This window comes from Ceratotherium simum, chromosome 14 (assembly GCF_057802395.1).
Source record: "Ceratotherium simum simum isolate JZ-2026a chromosome 14, ASM5780239v1, whole genome shotgun sequence".
NCBI lineage: Eukaryota > Metazoa > Chordata > Mammalia > Perissodactyla > Rhinocerotidae > Ceratotherium > Ceratotherium simum.
The window spans coordinates 2,712,014-2,728,767 of NC_141913.1; the positions used below are offsets into that span (position 1 = coordinate 2,712,014).

General features: G+C 40.8%; 1 protein-coding gene across 2 annotated transcripts in view; it reads left to right on the top strand.

Annotated features, from left to right (window-relative positions):
- PTPRM (protein tyrosine phosphatase receptor type M) overlaps positions 1-16,754 on the top strand; it is a 771,664-nt gene that overhangs the window by 671,492 nt on the left and 83,418 nt on the right. For both annotated transcript variants that reach the window (XM_087438889.1, XM_004421085.3), the window contains one exon: positions 15,358-15,434. In XM_087438889.1, the coding sequence (XP_087295015.1) occupies positions 15,358-15,434 (77 nt within the window). The remainder of the gene's footprint in view (positions 1-15,357; positions 15,435-16,754) is intronic.

Consider the following 16,754-nt stretch of genomic DNA (forward strand, 5'->3'; position numbering starts at 1 on the left):
GTTGTTAATCAAATTTGCCTTTGGAAAGTTTAATCTGACTACAAAGTGAGAAATGAATTGGGAGGGGACACTAGTTAAGAGAGTCTCTCAGTAGCCCCAGCGAGAGGCGATGACAATGTGGACTAGAAAGAAGAGAAGCAGATGGATTCAAGGGAAGTGCTTGATCAAACTGGAGGGGCAGGATGTGGGGCAAGGAGACACGGGATCAGAGATGACTCCTGAGCTTCTGACGTGCAGGAGGATGGATGGATGGGTGGATGGGTGGATGGATGGACAGACAGACAGATGGAAGGACAAGCCATTTACTAAGATGGGAAACACTGGAAGGGAAACAGATTTAGAGGGGAGCTCGGGTAGGCATGAGGTTGACAAAGGCAGAGAGAGCTTATGAGTTTACTTTGGGGACATATTGAGATGCCTTTGAAATTTTCAATTGAGATGTCAAGCAGGCAGTTATACAGACTGCTCTGGAACCCAGAGAGAGAGGTGTGGGCCTGAATATGAATTAGTGAATCATGGGCAGATAAGTGGTGGTTGAGGCCATTGGTGTGGTAAGATTACCTGTGGAGGGAGCATAGAGGGCGTAAAGAGCCTAGGACCCAGCCTGAAGGGGCTTTAATAATGAGAAATCCTAAGACAAAACTGCTTAACACACACAAAGGAGCATTCTGTCATCAAGAAAAGGGGGCGTCAATAGTGTCCTGCTGGAAGATCTAGTACAATGAAGACCCTGATGTAGCAATGGGAGGGTTATCGATGAAATTATCAAGCGCTGCTTTGAATGGAGTGGGAGAGGGGTGAGGAGGCAAGTGAGCGAGGACATGACAGCAAGGATAGGCAGCTTATGAAGGGGAAGAGAGGAGGGGGCCTTTCTGAGCTTTGGTTTCCATCTTGATTGCTTTTACTCATGATCTCCTACTCCTTTTTCCTGGGTAATAGTGAGGTACAAAGAGGAGAGTGAGACCTTTGACCCCCATCTATCCCACCCAATTCTTTTAAGCAGTAACCCAATCTTGATGGCCCATGCTGCAGACTTCGCTTTTCCAGGCTTTTCTTTTATAGCAATGTGCTTCTCTCCACTAACTGAGCGACTCCAACAGTGTCGCTTTTTAGGAATCTACTACTGTCCTGATCCAGTTTATGTATAGAGGCAGGTAAAGAGGGGAGGAGGAAACAAGAGTTTCGTCAGATAAGGGTGGACTGGCTGGGAAAGCTTTCGGCATTAAAACTGAAGTGAAGAAGAGTAAGTGAGAAACAGATTGATACAACATGCTTAGGAAGACAAAGAGTAAACTCTAGAAAAATCAGGCAACATAAGAGTCAGAGGTCCTACCAGGAATCTGAAGAATAAGGAGTAAGTCTCTGACAGAGGGTCTAAATGAAACAGAGTCAGAAGCAAGGCAAGACTAAGTTAGCATCATGTGAAACCAGCAGCAAGAGCAAAGCTTCACAGGGAGCCACCCCCACTGAACTCAAAGGCTCCTTATTTGCCCCGTGCTCAGAGCCTTCACAGCTAGCCCCCAGGTGGGCACGAGCAGGGACATCAGCCAGGAGAAGGAGTCAGCAAGGGGCAGGACACCGAGCACTGCAGTAGCGGTCTGCGGCAAGACTGCAACCACAGGAGAAGCAAAGCCATTATGTGCAGGAGTCAATTGTAGTTCAAATTAATTTCAAGTCTCCTCTCAGAGGGCAAATGTTACTTAGATCATTGTGATTCCAGTTTACCTTCAATATGTCATCAATATTTAGCAGAAAGAGAATTGATCAGAGGTGAAAGATTATCAGTGACATACTCCATTTCTGCCGCTATGGTAATAGCTAATCACATACAGTTACAATGCAAGGCTGTTGCCCATACCCATGTGTTTAATATGAAAATGTTAAAACATTTGAAGCTACTTAGAGGTATTTTAAACATGTTACTTGATGAAAAGGGCAGAAGTGACATGTTTTAGGGACTGAAAGTAGAGCATAGAGACCTGCTTTATACCTCTAATTACCCCACCTCTAATGTACGAATGCAGGCAGGCATGCATGTGTACACACATACTTAAATACATGCATACCTACATATATGCGTGTGGACACTCATACATAAATGCATGTGTGCATACATGCATGCATAGATACTTATATGCATGCGTGTACCTACATACCTGTATACAATCACACATGAATATATATGTGCATATATGAGTGCATAAATACATATATGCTCGCATACAGATTTATAAATACATGCATGCATGCATACATGGGGAAAAGCGCCAACAGATTATAATTTTTCGTCAGTAAACAATGGTTTGTTATGCTTTATACCAGGTCTTTGTGTGCCTGTTTCTTACCCAAAAATATTATTTTTGCCCCATTTTATGTAGTAATGGCTTTTTTGAAAGAAATGAGAGGAATAGCAACAAGTTCTTGATGCAGATTGAGTTTCTCAAATTGGCAGAGTTTGTAACCTTTCTTGATGGGGTAACATTGAGTTGTGATTATAATATAAATATTAGTTGGATTTTGATCATATTTCAGTCTATGGCCAAATAGGTTTCTTTTTTTTCCCCCAATTATAAAAGCGATTCATATACATTAAACAAAATTTGTTCAGTAAAGAATAGTTGGGAAAAATTGCCCAGAACCTCAGCAACCAAATGCAAACATTTTTTTTTTGTTTCCTTCAAATCTCTGTTTTTCTATGCCTTGAAGTTGTTGGCTTTATTTTTTTTTAATAAAAATAGATTTATTGTTTTCTTTCTGATTACTAAGACAGTATAAACTATATAGACAATTGAAATAGTACATAAAATCACAAATAGCAAAATAAACATTGCTCCAAATTTTACCACCCAGCAGAAAGCCCATCCTTTCAGTTACCCCACTATGCATTCCTACATACATATACAAACGCATTATTTATTATTATTTCATATAAACAGACTCTTATGAGACATGCAGCTTTGTAACCTGCTCTATTTTACTCTACAATATGTCACAGAGATCTTTCTCGGTAAAGAAGTTAAAGGTATAGTAATACTTCTTGATGATTACATCAGATTGCATTGTTTTATAAGACTGCTATTGATCAGTACCCTGTTGATATCATTGAATCGTTTAAACTAGGTGGGGATAGAACAAATTGTGTTTTGGAAAAGCAGCTTTCAGCATGGATTCATTGGAGAGGGAAGAGTCTGGAGGCAAAAATGAAATAGTCTGGGTGAAAAATTTTCAGGTCTTGAATTGTCGTTATTGATACAAATGACAGCTCCCTTTTACTTGGTTCTTACTATGTACCAGACACTTACTAATGCATTACTTATATTAACTCACTTAATCCTCGTAAAAACTCTGTAAGGTAGGCGCTATTATTATTCTCATTTTACAGCTGAAGAAACTGAGGCACAGAGAGGTTAAATAACTTGCCCCAGGTCCTACACCTAGAAAGAGCCAGGACTGGGCTTAAAACCCAGGGATTCTGGCTCCAGAGTCTCCTGATCTTATCCTGTGTGCTATGTTGTACAGAAATAAGGATGGAAAAGAAAAGTTGTTGGATAGATGCCAGGGGATTAAGAGGTAGGACTTGTTAAGTATTCAGCCTGTTTCCAAACCTTTTTCCTGTTTCATCTTTAAAACTAGTTCCAACTCGCCTTCCCCAAAGAGTGGCTGCTTAGAGTTGTCAGTTCTACCCTGCTCTGCTGTTCCCCAAATGAGCATGTGGGCTCCTTGTGGTTTGAATTGCTTAACTTCAGCAAGGGCGTCTTTTATTCATGTAACAGGGTAATTTCTTTTGAATGGGAACTGACTGTCCTATGTTCCAGGAACTTGAAATGTCTTATCTCACTTAGTCTTCCCAACACTACCTACAAAGCTGCCCATTGCCACCCACTTTTACAGATGAAACTCAGCGAGGTTCAGAGTTTAAGTTCCCAATTCGTGGGAGTAGTAGAGCTAGCATTCAAATCATGGTCTCCAGAACACCAAAGCCCTGTTATTTTCGTTTACTGCACAGTATCAACATGAAATGGCTTTACAATAATGAAGAAAAAACACCCCACACTGAGGGAGAAAGAGGATGGTAATTTATAACTATAGAGCTCAGGTCTTTTCAGCCTTGCCAGGCTGTGTCTCCCAGAAGTACCAAGTCCTTATAGTCTTGACCCCTTGGCTTTCGTGGTCAATAACTGACCTATGGTTAACCACGAATCTATTGGATTTTCCAAATTTTTATGCTTGAGCAGTTGAGTTCTCCAAACTTCCTCCTCCTTTCATCCCAAATGGTAGATCCTGGCACTTAGAAAGGCCTTGTCCCAGCTGGTTGGCCTCCAAAGCAAACTGGGAGGACAGGGCTCAGCCAGTGGGCTGGTGGCATTTCTGTGGATCTTTCGCCTGAGTATCTACCATATATACCACATGCAAGAAATATCCTCTAGGCATGAAATTGAGTTTTCCTAAAAAGAGTGGTGGATATATGTTAGTCTTCTTAATTGGCATCTGATTCAAGTTGAATGAGATATTAAAACAACCTGGTGAAGAGCCTTTATGTACTGATTTATTTGCCCCCCACAGTCTATATTTATTGTTCTTACAGCCAAGTGAGAGCTTGATTTAAAAGAGGGCGCCTGAGAATCCCGGTTTCTGTCACTGAGGCGTTCTCAGACATCCAAGCAGCAGGTAGAGAAGACGCTTCCCGCTGCAGGGACATGTCATCTTATTGCTTTTGCTTTTCTTTCCCTGATTCCATGTGGGTAATGGTGATACTTTCCTATTTATTTTACTGCTGATTGGGAAGGATGGTTTTCACATTGACCTGCCAGAAGGCAGAGGATTAACTTGATAAGTGCTGACCCATTACAGCCAAGAAGTGCAGTCACGTGATGACCAGCCTCCTCTCCATGGGCAAAACTCGTGTTCCTGTGTTCTCCTCCGCCGCTGGACTCCTTCCTCCTAGAGATTTAGCCCTCTCTGACTGTTAAAATATCTATCTCCTTGCTTTAAGATACATTCACTTGTCAGTACTCTCACTTACTTTATCACTGAAAGAAAGAACACCTCGTAAAACTCACTTCAATAATTCTTAAACATTTCCACTGAATACATGTTAATAATGTATGACAGTTGTCCTCTAGTAACAAGCTATAGAGTCACTGCCACCACTGCCTTTATTTCGTCAGGGGAAGGGAAGCAGCCCTTCTCAGGAGAATCTGCCCAGCAGAGGAATCCCAAGGGCTGTAAGACTGCAAGTCCGGGAGATGTCCTCCCTTCCCTGCAAGCGCTATTTCCTACGATGTTCAGGGTTAAAGTGGAATGTGAGGAGGGGTTCTACAATGGAGGAATGGAGAAACTGGATTCTTACTGTGTTGTTTTGTTTTTTTGTGTGTGAGGAAGATCGGCCCTGAGCTAACATCTGCCAATCGTCCTCTTTTTGCTGAGGAAGACAGGCCCTGGGCTAACATCCATGCCCATCTTCCTCCACTTTATATGGGACGCCGCCACAGCATGGCCTGACAAGCGGTCTGTGGCTGCGTGCTGGCATCCGAACCGGTGAACCCAGGCTGCCGCAGCAGAGCGCGTGCACTTAACCGCTTGCGCCACCGGGACGGCCCCTCTTATTGTTTTTAATCATGGTAAAATACACATAACATAAAACTTACCATCTTAACCATTTTTTTAATTGATGTCTTAATAGTTTATAACATTGTGAAATTTTGGTTGTACGTTATTGTTTGTCAATCACCATATACATGTCTCCCTTCACCCCTTGTGCCCACCCCTACCCCCCTTGCCCCTGGCAACCACAATACAGTTTTCTCTGTCGATGTGTTGGTTTATAGTCCACATATGAGTGAGATCATACGGTGTTTGTCTTGCTCTTTCTGGCTTATTTCACTTAACATAATACCCTCCAGGTCCATCCATGTTGTTGCAAATGGGACGATTTTGTCTTTTTTTATGGCTGAGTAGTATTCCATTGTATATATATACAACATCATCTTGATCCAATCATCAGACAAGGGACACTTGAGTTGCTTCCACTTCTTGGCTATGGTGAATAATGCTGCAATGAACATAGGGGTGCATAAGCCTCTTTGGATTGTTGATTTCAGGTGCATTGGATAGATTCCCAGTAGTGGGATAGCTGGCTCATAGAATATTTCTATTTTTAATTCTTTGAGGAATCTCCATACCATTTTCCATAGAGGCTGCACCAGTTTGCATTCCCACCAGCTGTGTATGAGGGTTCCTGTTTCTCCACATCCTCTCCAACATTTGTTGTTTTTTGTCTTGGTGATTATAGCCATTCTAACAGGCGTGAGGTGATATCTTAGTGTTGTTTTGATTTGCATTTCCCTGATGATTACTGATGTTGAACATATTTTCATCTGCCTATTGGCCATCTGTATATCTTCTTTGGAGACGTGTCTGTTCATTTTCTCTGCCCATTTTTTGATCGGGTTGTTTGTTTTTTTGTTATTCAGTTGTGTGAGTTCTTTATATATTATGGAGATTAACCCCTTGTCAGATATATGTTTTGCAAATATTTTCTTCAAGCTGGTGGGTTGTCTATTCATTTTGATCCTGGTTTCATTTGTCTTGTAGAAGCTCTTTAATCTGATGAAGTCCCACTTGCTTATTTTTTCTTTTGTTTCCCTTGTCTGAGTAGACATGGAATTCAAAAAGATCCCTTTATGGCTGATGGCGAGTAGTGTACCACCTATATTTTCCTCCAGGAGTTTTATAGTTTCAGGTCTCACCTTCAGGTCTTTGATCCATTTTGAGTTAATTTTTGTGTATGGTGAAAGAAGGTGGTTTACTTTCATTCTTTTGCAAGTGGCTGTCCAGTTTTCCCAGCACCGTTTATTGAAGAGACTTTCTTTTCTCCACTGTATGTCCTCAGCTCCTTTGTCAAAGATTAGCTGCCCATAGATATGAGGTTTTATTTCTGGACTTACAGTTCTGTTCCATTGATCTGTATGTCTGTTTTTGTACCAGTACCATGCTGTTTTAATTACTATCACTTTGTAGTATGTTTTGAAGTCAGGGATTGTGATTCCTCCAGCGTTGTTCTTCTTTTTCAGGATTGCTTTAGCTATACGGGGTCTTTTGTTGCCCCATATGAATGTTAGTATTCTTTGTTCTGTTTCTGTGAAGAGTGTCCTTGGGATTCTGATTGGGATTGCACTGAATCTGTAAATTGCTTTAGGTAATATAGACATTTTAACTATGTTAATTCTTCTAATTCATGTGCATGAGATATCTTTCCATTTCTTTATGTCATCATCAATTCTTTCAATAATGTCTTGTAGTTTTCATTGTATAGGTCTTTCACCTCCTTGGTAAGATTTATTCCTAGATATTTTATTCTTTTTGATGCAATTGTAAATGGTATTATCTTTTTGAGCTCTCTTTCTGTTAGTTCGTTATTAGCATACAGAAATGCAACTGATTTTTGTAGGCTGATTTTGTACCCTGCGACTTTGCTGTAGTTGTTGATTATTTCTAATAGTTTTCCAATGGATTCTTTAGGGGTTTCTATATATAAAATCATGTCATCTGCAAATACTGAGAGTTTCACTTCTTTGTTGCCTATTTGGATTCCTTTTTCTTACCTAATTGCTCTGGCCAAAACCTCCAGTACTATGTTGAATAAGAGTGGTAAGAGTGGGCAGCCTTGTCTCATTCCTGTTCTCAGAGGAATGGCTTTCAGACTTTCCCCTTTGAGTATGATGTTGGCTGTGGGTTTGTCTTAAATAGCCTTTATAAAGTTAAGGTACTTACCTTCAACAACAACCCATTTTGTTGAGAGTTTTTTATCATAAATGGATGTTGGATCTTGTCAAATGCCTTCTCTGCAACTATTGAGATGACCATGTGGTTTTTATTCCTCGTTTTGTTGATGTGGTGTATCACATTGATTAATTTGCGAATGTTGAACCATCCCTGCGTCCGTGGTGTAAATCCCACTTGATCATGTGTATGATCTTTTTAATGTATTGCTGTATTTGGTTTGCCAATATTTTGTTGAAGATTTTTGCATCTATGTTCATCAGTGATATTGGCCTGCAATTTTCTTTCTTTGTATTGTCTTTGTCTAGCTTTGGTATCAGGGTGATGTTGGCCTCATAGAATGAGTTAGGAAGTGTTCCATCTTCCTCTATTTTTTGGAATAGTTTGAGAAGGATGGGTGTTAAATCTTCTTTGAATATTTGGTAAAATTCACTGGAGAAGCCATCTGGTCCTGGACTTTTATTTTTTGGGAGGTTTTTGATTATTATTTCAATCTTTTTACTTGTGATTAGTCTATTCAGATTCTCTATTTCTTCTTGGTTCAGTTTTGGGAGGTTGTATGAGTCTAAGAATTTATCCATTTCTTCTAGATTGTCCAGTTTGTTGGCATATAGTTTCTCACAGTATTCTCTTATAATCCTTTGTGTTTCTGGGTATCCATTGTAATTTCTCCTCTTTCATTTCTAATTTTATTTATTTGAACCTTTTCTCTTTTTTTTTATTAGTAAGTCTGGCTAAGAGTTTGTCAGTTTTGTTTATCTTCTCAAAGAACCAACTCTTTGTTTCACTAATCCTTTCTATTGTTTTTTTGGTCTCAATTTCATTTATTTCTGCTCTAATTTTTATTATTTCTCTTCTGCTGACTTTGGGCTTTGTTTGATCTTCTTTTTTTAGTTCTATTAGGTGTAATTTAAGGTTGCTTATTTGGGCTTTTTCTTGTTTGTTAAGGTGGGCCTGTATTGCTATGAATTTCCCTCTCAGGACCACTTTTGCTGCATCCCATATGCGTTGGTCTGGTGTATTTTCATTTTCGTTTGTTTCCAGATATTTTTTGATTTATCCTTTAATTTCATCAGTGATCCATGGGTTGTTCAGTAGCATGTTGTTTAATCTCCACATCTTTGTCACTTTCCCAGTTTTTTTCTTGTAGTTGATTTCCGGTTTCATAGTGTTATGGTCTGAAAAGATGCTTGTTATGATTTCAATCTTCTTAAATTTATTGAGGCTTGCCTTGTTTCCCAACATATGGTCTATCCTTGAGAATGTTCCACGTGCACTTGAGAAGAATGTGTAGTCAGCTGTTTTGGGATGGAGTGCTCTGTATATGTCTACTAGGTCCGTCTCGTCCAGTTTTTCATTTAAGTTCATGTTTATTGACTTTTTGTCTGGATGATCTATCCATTGATGTAAGTGGGGTATTAAGATCCCCTACTATTATTGTGTTGTTGTTAATACCTCCTTTTAGGTTGGTTAGTCGTTGCTTTATGTACTTTGGTGCTCCTATGTTGGATGCACATATATTTATAATTGATATGTCTTCTTGGTGGAGTGTCCCTTTTATCATTATCTATTTCCTTTCTTTGTCTCTCTTAACCTGTTTTATCTTGAAGTCTACTTTGTCTGATATAAGTATGGCAACACCTGCTTTCTTTTGTTTGCCGTTAGCTTGGAGTATTGTCTTCCATCCTTTCACTCTGAGCCTGTGCTTGTCTTTAGAGCTGAGATGTGTTTCCTGGAGGTAACATATTGTCGGGTCTTGCTTTTTAATCCATCCTGCCACTCTGTGTCTTTTGATTGGAGAGTTCAATCCATTTACATTTAGAGTAATTATTGATATATGAGGGCTTAATGTTGCTGTTTTATTGCTTATTTTCCAGTTCTTTTGCATTTCCTTTGTTTCTTGTCCCATGTGTTTCGGACTGCCAATTCAGTTTGGTTGTTCTGTCTTATGACACTTTTAGTTTTCTCTTTATTTATCATATGTGATTTTGTTCTGATTATTTGTTTAGCAGTTACCTTGAGGTTTGTATAAAAAATCTTGTATATGAGATAGTCCATTGTCTGATGGCCTCTTATTTCCTTATCCTAAGTCAATTTGATCTCTTTCCTCTTCCCCTTCTAAGTTATTCTTGTCACAACTTATTCTATCTTGTGTTGTGGGTGTGTGTTTAAAGTGATGAGGTTATATTTATTTTTGGTGAATTCCTTCCTTTGATCTTTGATTTTGGTATTTAAGTGGTTGCTAACCTATTCCGGTAAAGATCTACTATTTTTCTGAGTTTATCTACCTATTTTTCTCCTTGCTCCAAGCTTTGTATTCCCTTTCTCTTCTTTTTTTCAGGCCTGAGGGCCTTCTTGAGTATTTCTTGTAGTGGGGGTCTCGTGGCCATGAACTCCCTTAGCTTTTGTTTATCTGGGAAAGTTATTATTTCTCCTTCATATTTGAAGGATATTTTCACTGGATAGAGTATTCTTGGCTGAAAGTTTTTGTCTTTCAGTATTTTGAATATATCATTCCAGTCTATCCTAGCCTGTAAAGTTTCTGTTGAGAAATCCGCTGAGAGCCTAATGGGAGTCCCTTTGTACATTATTTTTTGTTTTTGTCTAGCTGCCCTTAATATTGTTTCTTTGTCATTGACTGTAGCCAGCCTTACCACTATATGTCGTGGAGTGTGCCTTTGCCTGTTCACATATTTAGGCGACCTATTAGCTTCACTTACTGGTATTTCCTACTCCTTCTCCAGATTTGGAAAGTTCTCAGCTACTATTTCCTTGAATAGGCTCTCTGTTCCTCTTTCCCTCTCTTCTCCCTCAGGAATACCTATAATTCTTATGTTACATTCCCTAATTGAGTTGGATATTTCTTGGAGACTTTCTTCATTTCTTTTTAGTCTTAGTTCTCTCTCCTCCTCTGTCTGGAGCATATCTGTATTCCTATCCTCTATAATGCTAATTCTTCCCTCCATATTGTCAGCTCTGTTCTTTCAAGATTCCGGATTCTCCTCCATTGTGTTCTTCATCTCCATCAATACTGATTGGTTTTTCTTTATGAGTTGAATCTCTTTTGGGAAGAAACTCCTTATCTTGTTGAATTGTTTCTCTGTGTTTTCTTGTATTTTGTTGAGCTTTTTAATGATAGCTGTTTTGAATTCTCTGTCGTTTAGGTTATGGATTTCTGTGCCCTCAGGGTTGATTTCTGGGTGCTTGTCATTTTCCTTCTGGTCTGGCAATTTAATGTACTTTTGCATTGTGCTTGCTGTATTCACTTTGTTTTTCCTCATCCTGGAAATATCTGGTTGCAGTTTCCACCTGCTGCCACCATGTGGGGGTCAAAGGCTGTGTAATCTGAGCCCCCTGTGCTCTGCCATGGCTATCTGCACTCCACCACGGCTACCTGTGCTCCGCTGCGCCTGCTCTGACTGGTTGGCTGAGCTGCAGTGTTGGGCATGCAGGGGGGAGGGGCTCTCTCTTTTGCCTGCCAGGACCGTGGGGAGGGGGCTTCTTGCTCACCCCTTGTTATCTGCTCTCCTGGGGTGCTCAAATGTTCATGGCACCCCTGCAGCAGATATGAGTCCTCTGTGTGGGAGTTTCCCACTGGCTGAGAGAGCCTGAAGAGCTATGGTTTCCCTGCAGAGGGCCGCCCCCCCTTCTCTCTGGGAGCTGCGAGACCCCAATCGCCGATCTGATGGGGAGGGAGAAGATTTCTCCTTACCTCTCCCCACTTCCTCTGGGGGCTCCAGCATGTTCACTCTCAGATGTGCAGCAGTGTGGGTCTTTCCGATGTCCCTTTGTGCTGTGTAAGTGTCTCTTGTTGGTCTATGAATGTCCCTTTTGTTGTATCTCATCGGGGGAAAAGTTTACGGGAAAGCTCACTCTGCCATGTTGCTGACGTCACTCCATCTTAACCATTTTTAAGTGTACAGTTCAGTGGGATGAAGCTCATTCACATTGTTGGGCAACTGTCACCACCATCCCTCTCCAGAATTTCCATCTTCCCAAACTGAAACTCTGCACCTGTTAAACACTAACTCCCTCCTCCAGCCCCTGACAACCCCATTCCACTTTCTGTTTCTCTGACTTTGACCACTCTAGGTACTTCATATAAGTGGGAATCATACAGTATTTGCCCTTTTATGTCTGGCTTATTTCACTTAGCATAATGTCCTCAAGGTAGCCTCATTTTTAAATAGTGAAATATAGGTACAGAAAAGGGTATCAAACATTCACATACAATTTAATAGATTGTTGTAAAGCAAACACTCATAAAATCACTAACTGTGCCAGCTCTGATGGCTTGACAGTTAAAGTTCAGTGCTCACTGCTTCAGCAGCCCAGATTCCCTTCCGGGTCGTGGAACCACACCACCCATCTGTCAGTTGCCATGCTGTGGTGGCGGCTCACATAGAAGAACTAGAATGACTTATAACTAGGATATACAACTGGGGCTTTGGGGAGGGAAAAAGGAAAAAAAAGAGGAAGACTGGCAACAAATGTTAGCTCAGGGCAAATCTTTCCCTGCAAAAAACAAACAAACAACTAACCAGCTCCACAGCAGGACCATTACCAGTGCTCTGGAAAGCCCCAGTGAACCTGATCATAACTTGCCCCTTCTTCCATTGAGATAGTGTCTATTCAGGCACTGTGTTCATTACTGTGGTGAAGAGTTAAATACTTCATGCTCATTTGGTGTGTGTTAGGCAGGACTGCTGCATATGGCAGTGCAGGCTGTGCTGGGAGTGGAGCCCCTTGGGTGGGCCCTGTGGCCTTGGTGAAAGATGCTCTTAGTGATATTCAGAATGGACACCATGTGCTCTCTGACCACAAGAGGTTATAATCTAGTAGAATCAACTTTAAAATAAAGAGAAGATATTACCATGCATATAAAGAGAAATAAAAACAATCTCAGTCTGCTTAGGAAATATGCTGTACGTTTGTGTTGATTTCTCCATCATGAAGGGACCAAAGCAATTAAATTTGGAGAAGTAGCAGGCCAAGTTAAAAAAAAATTGCGGGGCGGGTAACCGACTGAACAGTAGGAGATGATTGGGAAACACTTTATTTCAAAGCTCTGTTTATGTGAGATGAGAGTGCAGTTTTGTTGGAGATTGAAGTCCCTACGAGAACATTCCAGAACAATTTGAGAAGCCCAAGGGTGGCAAATCACAGGGAATGGGCAGCATTTATCCTAAGGTTCTGAGAGAAATAAAGTATGAAAGAGGGAGGATTCTGACAAGGAGGAACAGTAGATCCTAAGACAGCCCTGCTTCTAAAGATTGGGAAGCTCTACTGTGGTGCCTGCCTTTTACAAAACTGCCCTGGAAAGTCCCACAGTACAGGAAGGTAAACGTAATCTCTCTTCAGAGGAGCTGACGAAAAGCCTGGTGCATGTAGAGTAGCCATGATTCAGTTCTGTTGTAGCATCTCTCATTCGGAAGCTCAAATGGTGTTACCAGCGGAATTTCCTCTAGTCCACTCTGAAATAACAGTGTCTGTGCACTGGCTCTCCTAACAAATACAGAAGCCATCACAATCCACAGGTGCCCTGTGCCCCAACCACTCACCTTCCCCACGGCCTGGGTGAAATATGGATAGGGAGCCTCAGGTTTTAAGCAAAATATATTCTAGGAAACTAGTTCTTAAAGCAGGTCACCAGGAGGAAAAATTCTGACTGCATATGGGTCCATTTCTGAGTTGCTGTTGTCTGTTTGGGCATCACCTGTAAAGATAGTGAGAAGAAAAGTGTGGGTGTCTGTTACACGCACACAATAATAACAACTGATATTATCCTCCACTTACTCTAGCCTAGGCTTTTTTCTAATCTCTTTTTGTGTTTTATTTTAATGCTCACAATAATCCCATGAGGTGGGCACTGTTAATCCCCAGTGTACAGATGAGCAAGCTAAAGCAAGATGAAATAACTTGCCAAAAATCGTAAGTGGGGGCTCTAACCCACACACCTGACCTGGGAGCATGCCACTACCCATATTCTTTTTTGAGCAGACTAGGAAGACACAGCTTCCCTAGGTTTTTCTCCTTGTCTGGCCCAATTTGTCACCACATTCCAGATAAATTTATTGAGCCCCGACTACTTGTAAGGCACGGACATGAAATAATATGACTGTCTGTCATGAATGGAAGTGTCAAGTCCCTCCAGTGGAGTAACACAGATTTCCTCCCACCTGCACTGCTGAAAGCAACAGCTTTCCTCCCACAGGAGGCTGAACTTGAGGGACCAAGAGAAATGTTGACTTTCCCCCATTAGCATGTCAAACCAAGGAACAGGTCCACATCAACACTTCGTCCAGTGACCGCAGATAAAATGGTCTGTCATCTGCAGGCCTCCTGTCTCTTGCCTCAAACTGGGGACATGATTTCTCCCCCACTGACCCAAACGAAGTGTGGAGCGGTCAGCAGGTTTCAGGCAGGACCTCCCGCGGCTCTGGCCTCGCTGGAATTGCTGCAAGCGTGCTTCTCAGGCGCCTCGCAGAAACCTCAAGTGCTCCCCTTTCAGAGCAGCTGGCTCGTCTCTGTTCCTAATATTGGGTTTGGGTGTAAGCTTTAATTGAAAGGAAGGGTTCCTCTGCTAGAAAGAACATTCATTTAGGAAAATTATTTTTTAAAGGACATATTTTTTAAAAAAAAACAGAAGGTTCACTTTTTATTCATTTCAAAATTATTTTGGAGAAAATCTGCTTTGTCCCAGACACTAGTCTAGGGGTCAGGGGTAGAGTAGTGAGCAAAATAGGAAAACCCCTGCCTTTATAGGGCTCTTAGCACTTTCCTTTTTAAAATATAGATTTCCAAGGAAATAAATGAGAAGTCTCAATAGTATTTGTGGAGAAAATTTTTCATTCAGAAAAAATTTTAAATAGAACTAATTCATGCCACAATCATGACCCCTATACAGTACTTGCTGTGTGTCAGACTTCATGCTTGGCAATTTGTGTTTTCACTTAATTCTTAAAACAGCCCAGGTTGAGGCTGGTGCTGTCATCCCCTTCTCCAGATGAGTGGCTGAGGCTTGGTGGCATAATTGAGTGGTCTGTAGCCACGTGGCTGATGGGGGACAGCCTTGCTCTACCTGCCAGTGCCCTTGGGTGCAGAGGGAGCGCTTAGAGAACTCAGGGACCATGACTGAGCTTAGAACCATGTCTGCAGAAGGCTGGGCCGTGGTTTATTACCATCATTTGTCAGGTGGATGTCATACGCAACCTTCAAAATCTCAGGGCTTGTGTGTGATTTAGTGAATAGTTGCTAAACTTCCAATCCAAGAAATAATTCTGTTGTGATTCACAGGACTCTATGTAGAAGTTTCAGACCTCTGCCAACACTTCACGTCTGTAAATGATCAAAGAATAAGTTAATGAGATTTACTGTAAAATGCAAAGAATCATAAGTTCTTCCCAGTCTTAATAGAAAAATAGGAAGTGTAGAAGGTGTGTAGTATTTAATTCTTTGTTTATCTTTAAAGCAGCATGGATGTGGATGATCTCTATGTAATGTGCTTCCATTCTGGGTCTCTGAGCAGCCCAACAGATTGCTTTTGCTAATTGTTGTTTTCCTTTTCCTTTGCAGATGATCATTCCCGGGTGAGGTTGCAGACAATAGAAGGAGACACCAACTCGGACTATATCAATGGAAATTATATTGATGTATGTATTTTGAAACTGTCAGTAAACCCAACCATTCTGAAACATACCACATGGTGTGTCTGCTATAAGATTGGTGGACACACGTTGGTCCAGCTCCAGAAGCAAACAAAGTAACGTTGCCCCATACACCACAGAACTTTACAGTGAAGATGTGTCAGCCTATTGGCTGGTGAACTCCTCTGTAACATTCTGCGTCGTCTTTGCTGTCCCGTTCTTATGTGGACTAAGAAAATGTTATTTCTATTTTTTGTCAATAACTTGGATTATTTGGCACTTAAAAAAAATGTTTGCGTATTAATGGGACAAAACACTCTAATTCCTAATTCGATGATTTGCAGTCTCCTGTCATCACTGCACTTTTAAGTTGCCTTCAAAGTAGTCTGCAGCTGTTAACCAGGACTTCTAATGCACGCAAGACATGTCATTAAATATGTAGACTGTTTAATTATTAAAGTCTGCTTCTTTGTTCATTCTGCATCATGTTAACTTAATGTCTCACATAGGAATAAATTCTTTAGGAGACAGCATGTTTTCAGTTGAAAGAATGAATGAAATCAAAAGCAGACTGAAAATCAAGGGAAAGTTGCTGTTACCCCCAAGGCCCAAGTTTACATTAAACAGGTTTCAGCTCCCTTGTAATTCCCAAGGCATACTCTGTGCTTGGACGTCACACTATTTCTTAGTCCATCAGTACTTCCATGCATGGGTTTTATCCATGTATATTGATTCTTTTATTGTCTTGGTTGAGTATTACTCAGATGCTACTAAAAGTACTAGCATCACAATCTCTAAAAGTTATCTAAAAATAACTATAAGAATGTTATTTTTAGTGCTAATTGAAAAGATTTGGCATTTTTGGTTATAGATTTGAGGGCGGGGCCTGGAGGAATAGTTCATATCTCATTCTTCACACAAAGACCCCTATACCCCTACCTTTGAAAATGACCAAGAACAACCCAACCCAAATTAGATTTTTTTTTTTATTAAAGCAGAGTTTCTTCGTAAGGTACGTTGCATTTATTCCGTTAATCAGCAAGTGTTTAATGAGTACCTTATGGGAGTACTCAGAGGGGTCCAAGACCTGGTCATCTTCTCCCCAAGGCCTCACAATTTAGAAGCTGAAGTAAGAAACATTTTCTCTATAACACACCTTCCCTTGGGAGATATTCATGCCCCAGTCCCAGCTCCTACAACCCCTACTTGGTCCTTGAGCACAGGGACAGTGCCCTACTCATCCTTGTATCGCCTGCACCTACACATGTCTGAAATATTGTAAGCACTTAATAACTGTTTGATGAATCACTGACTGAAGGAGAAAAT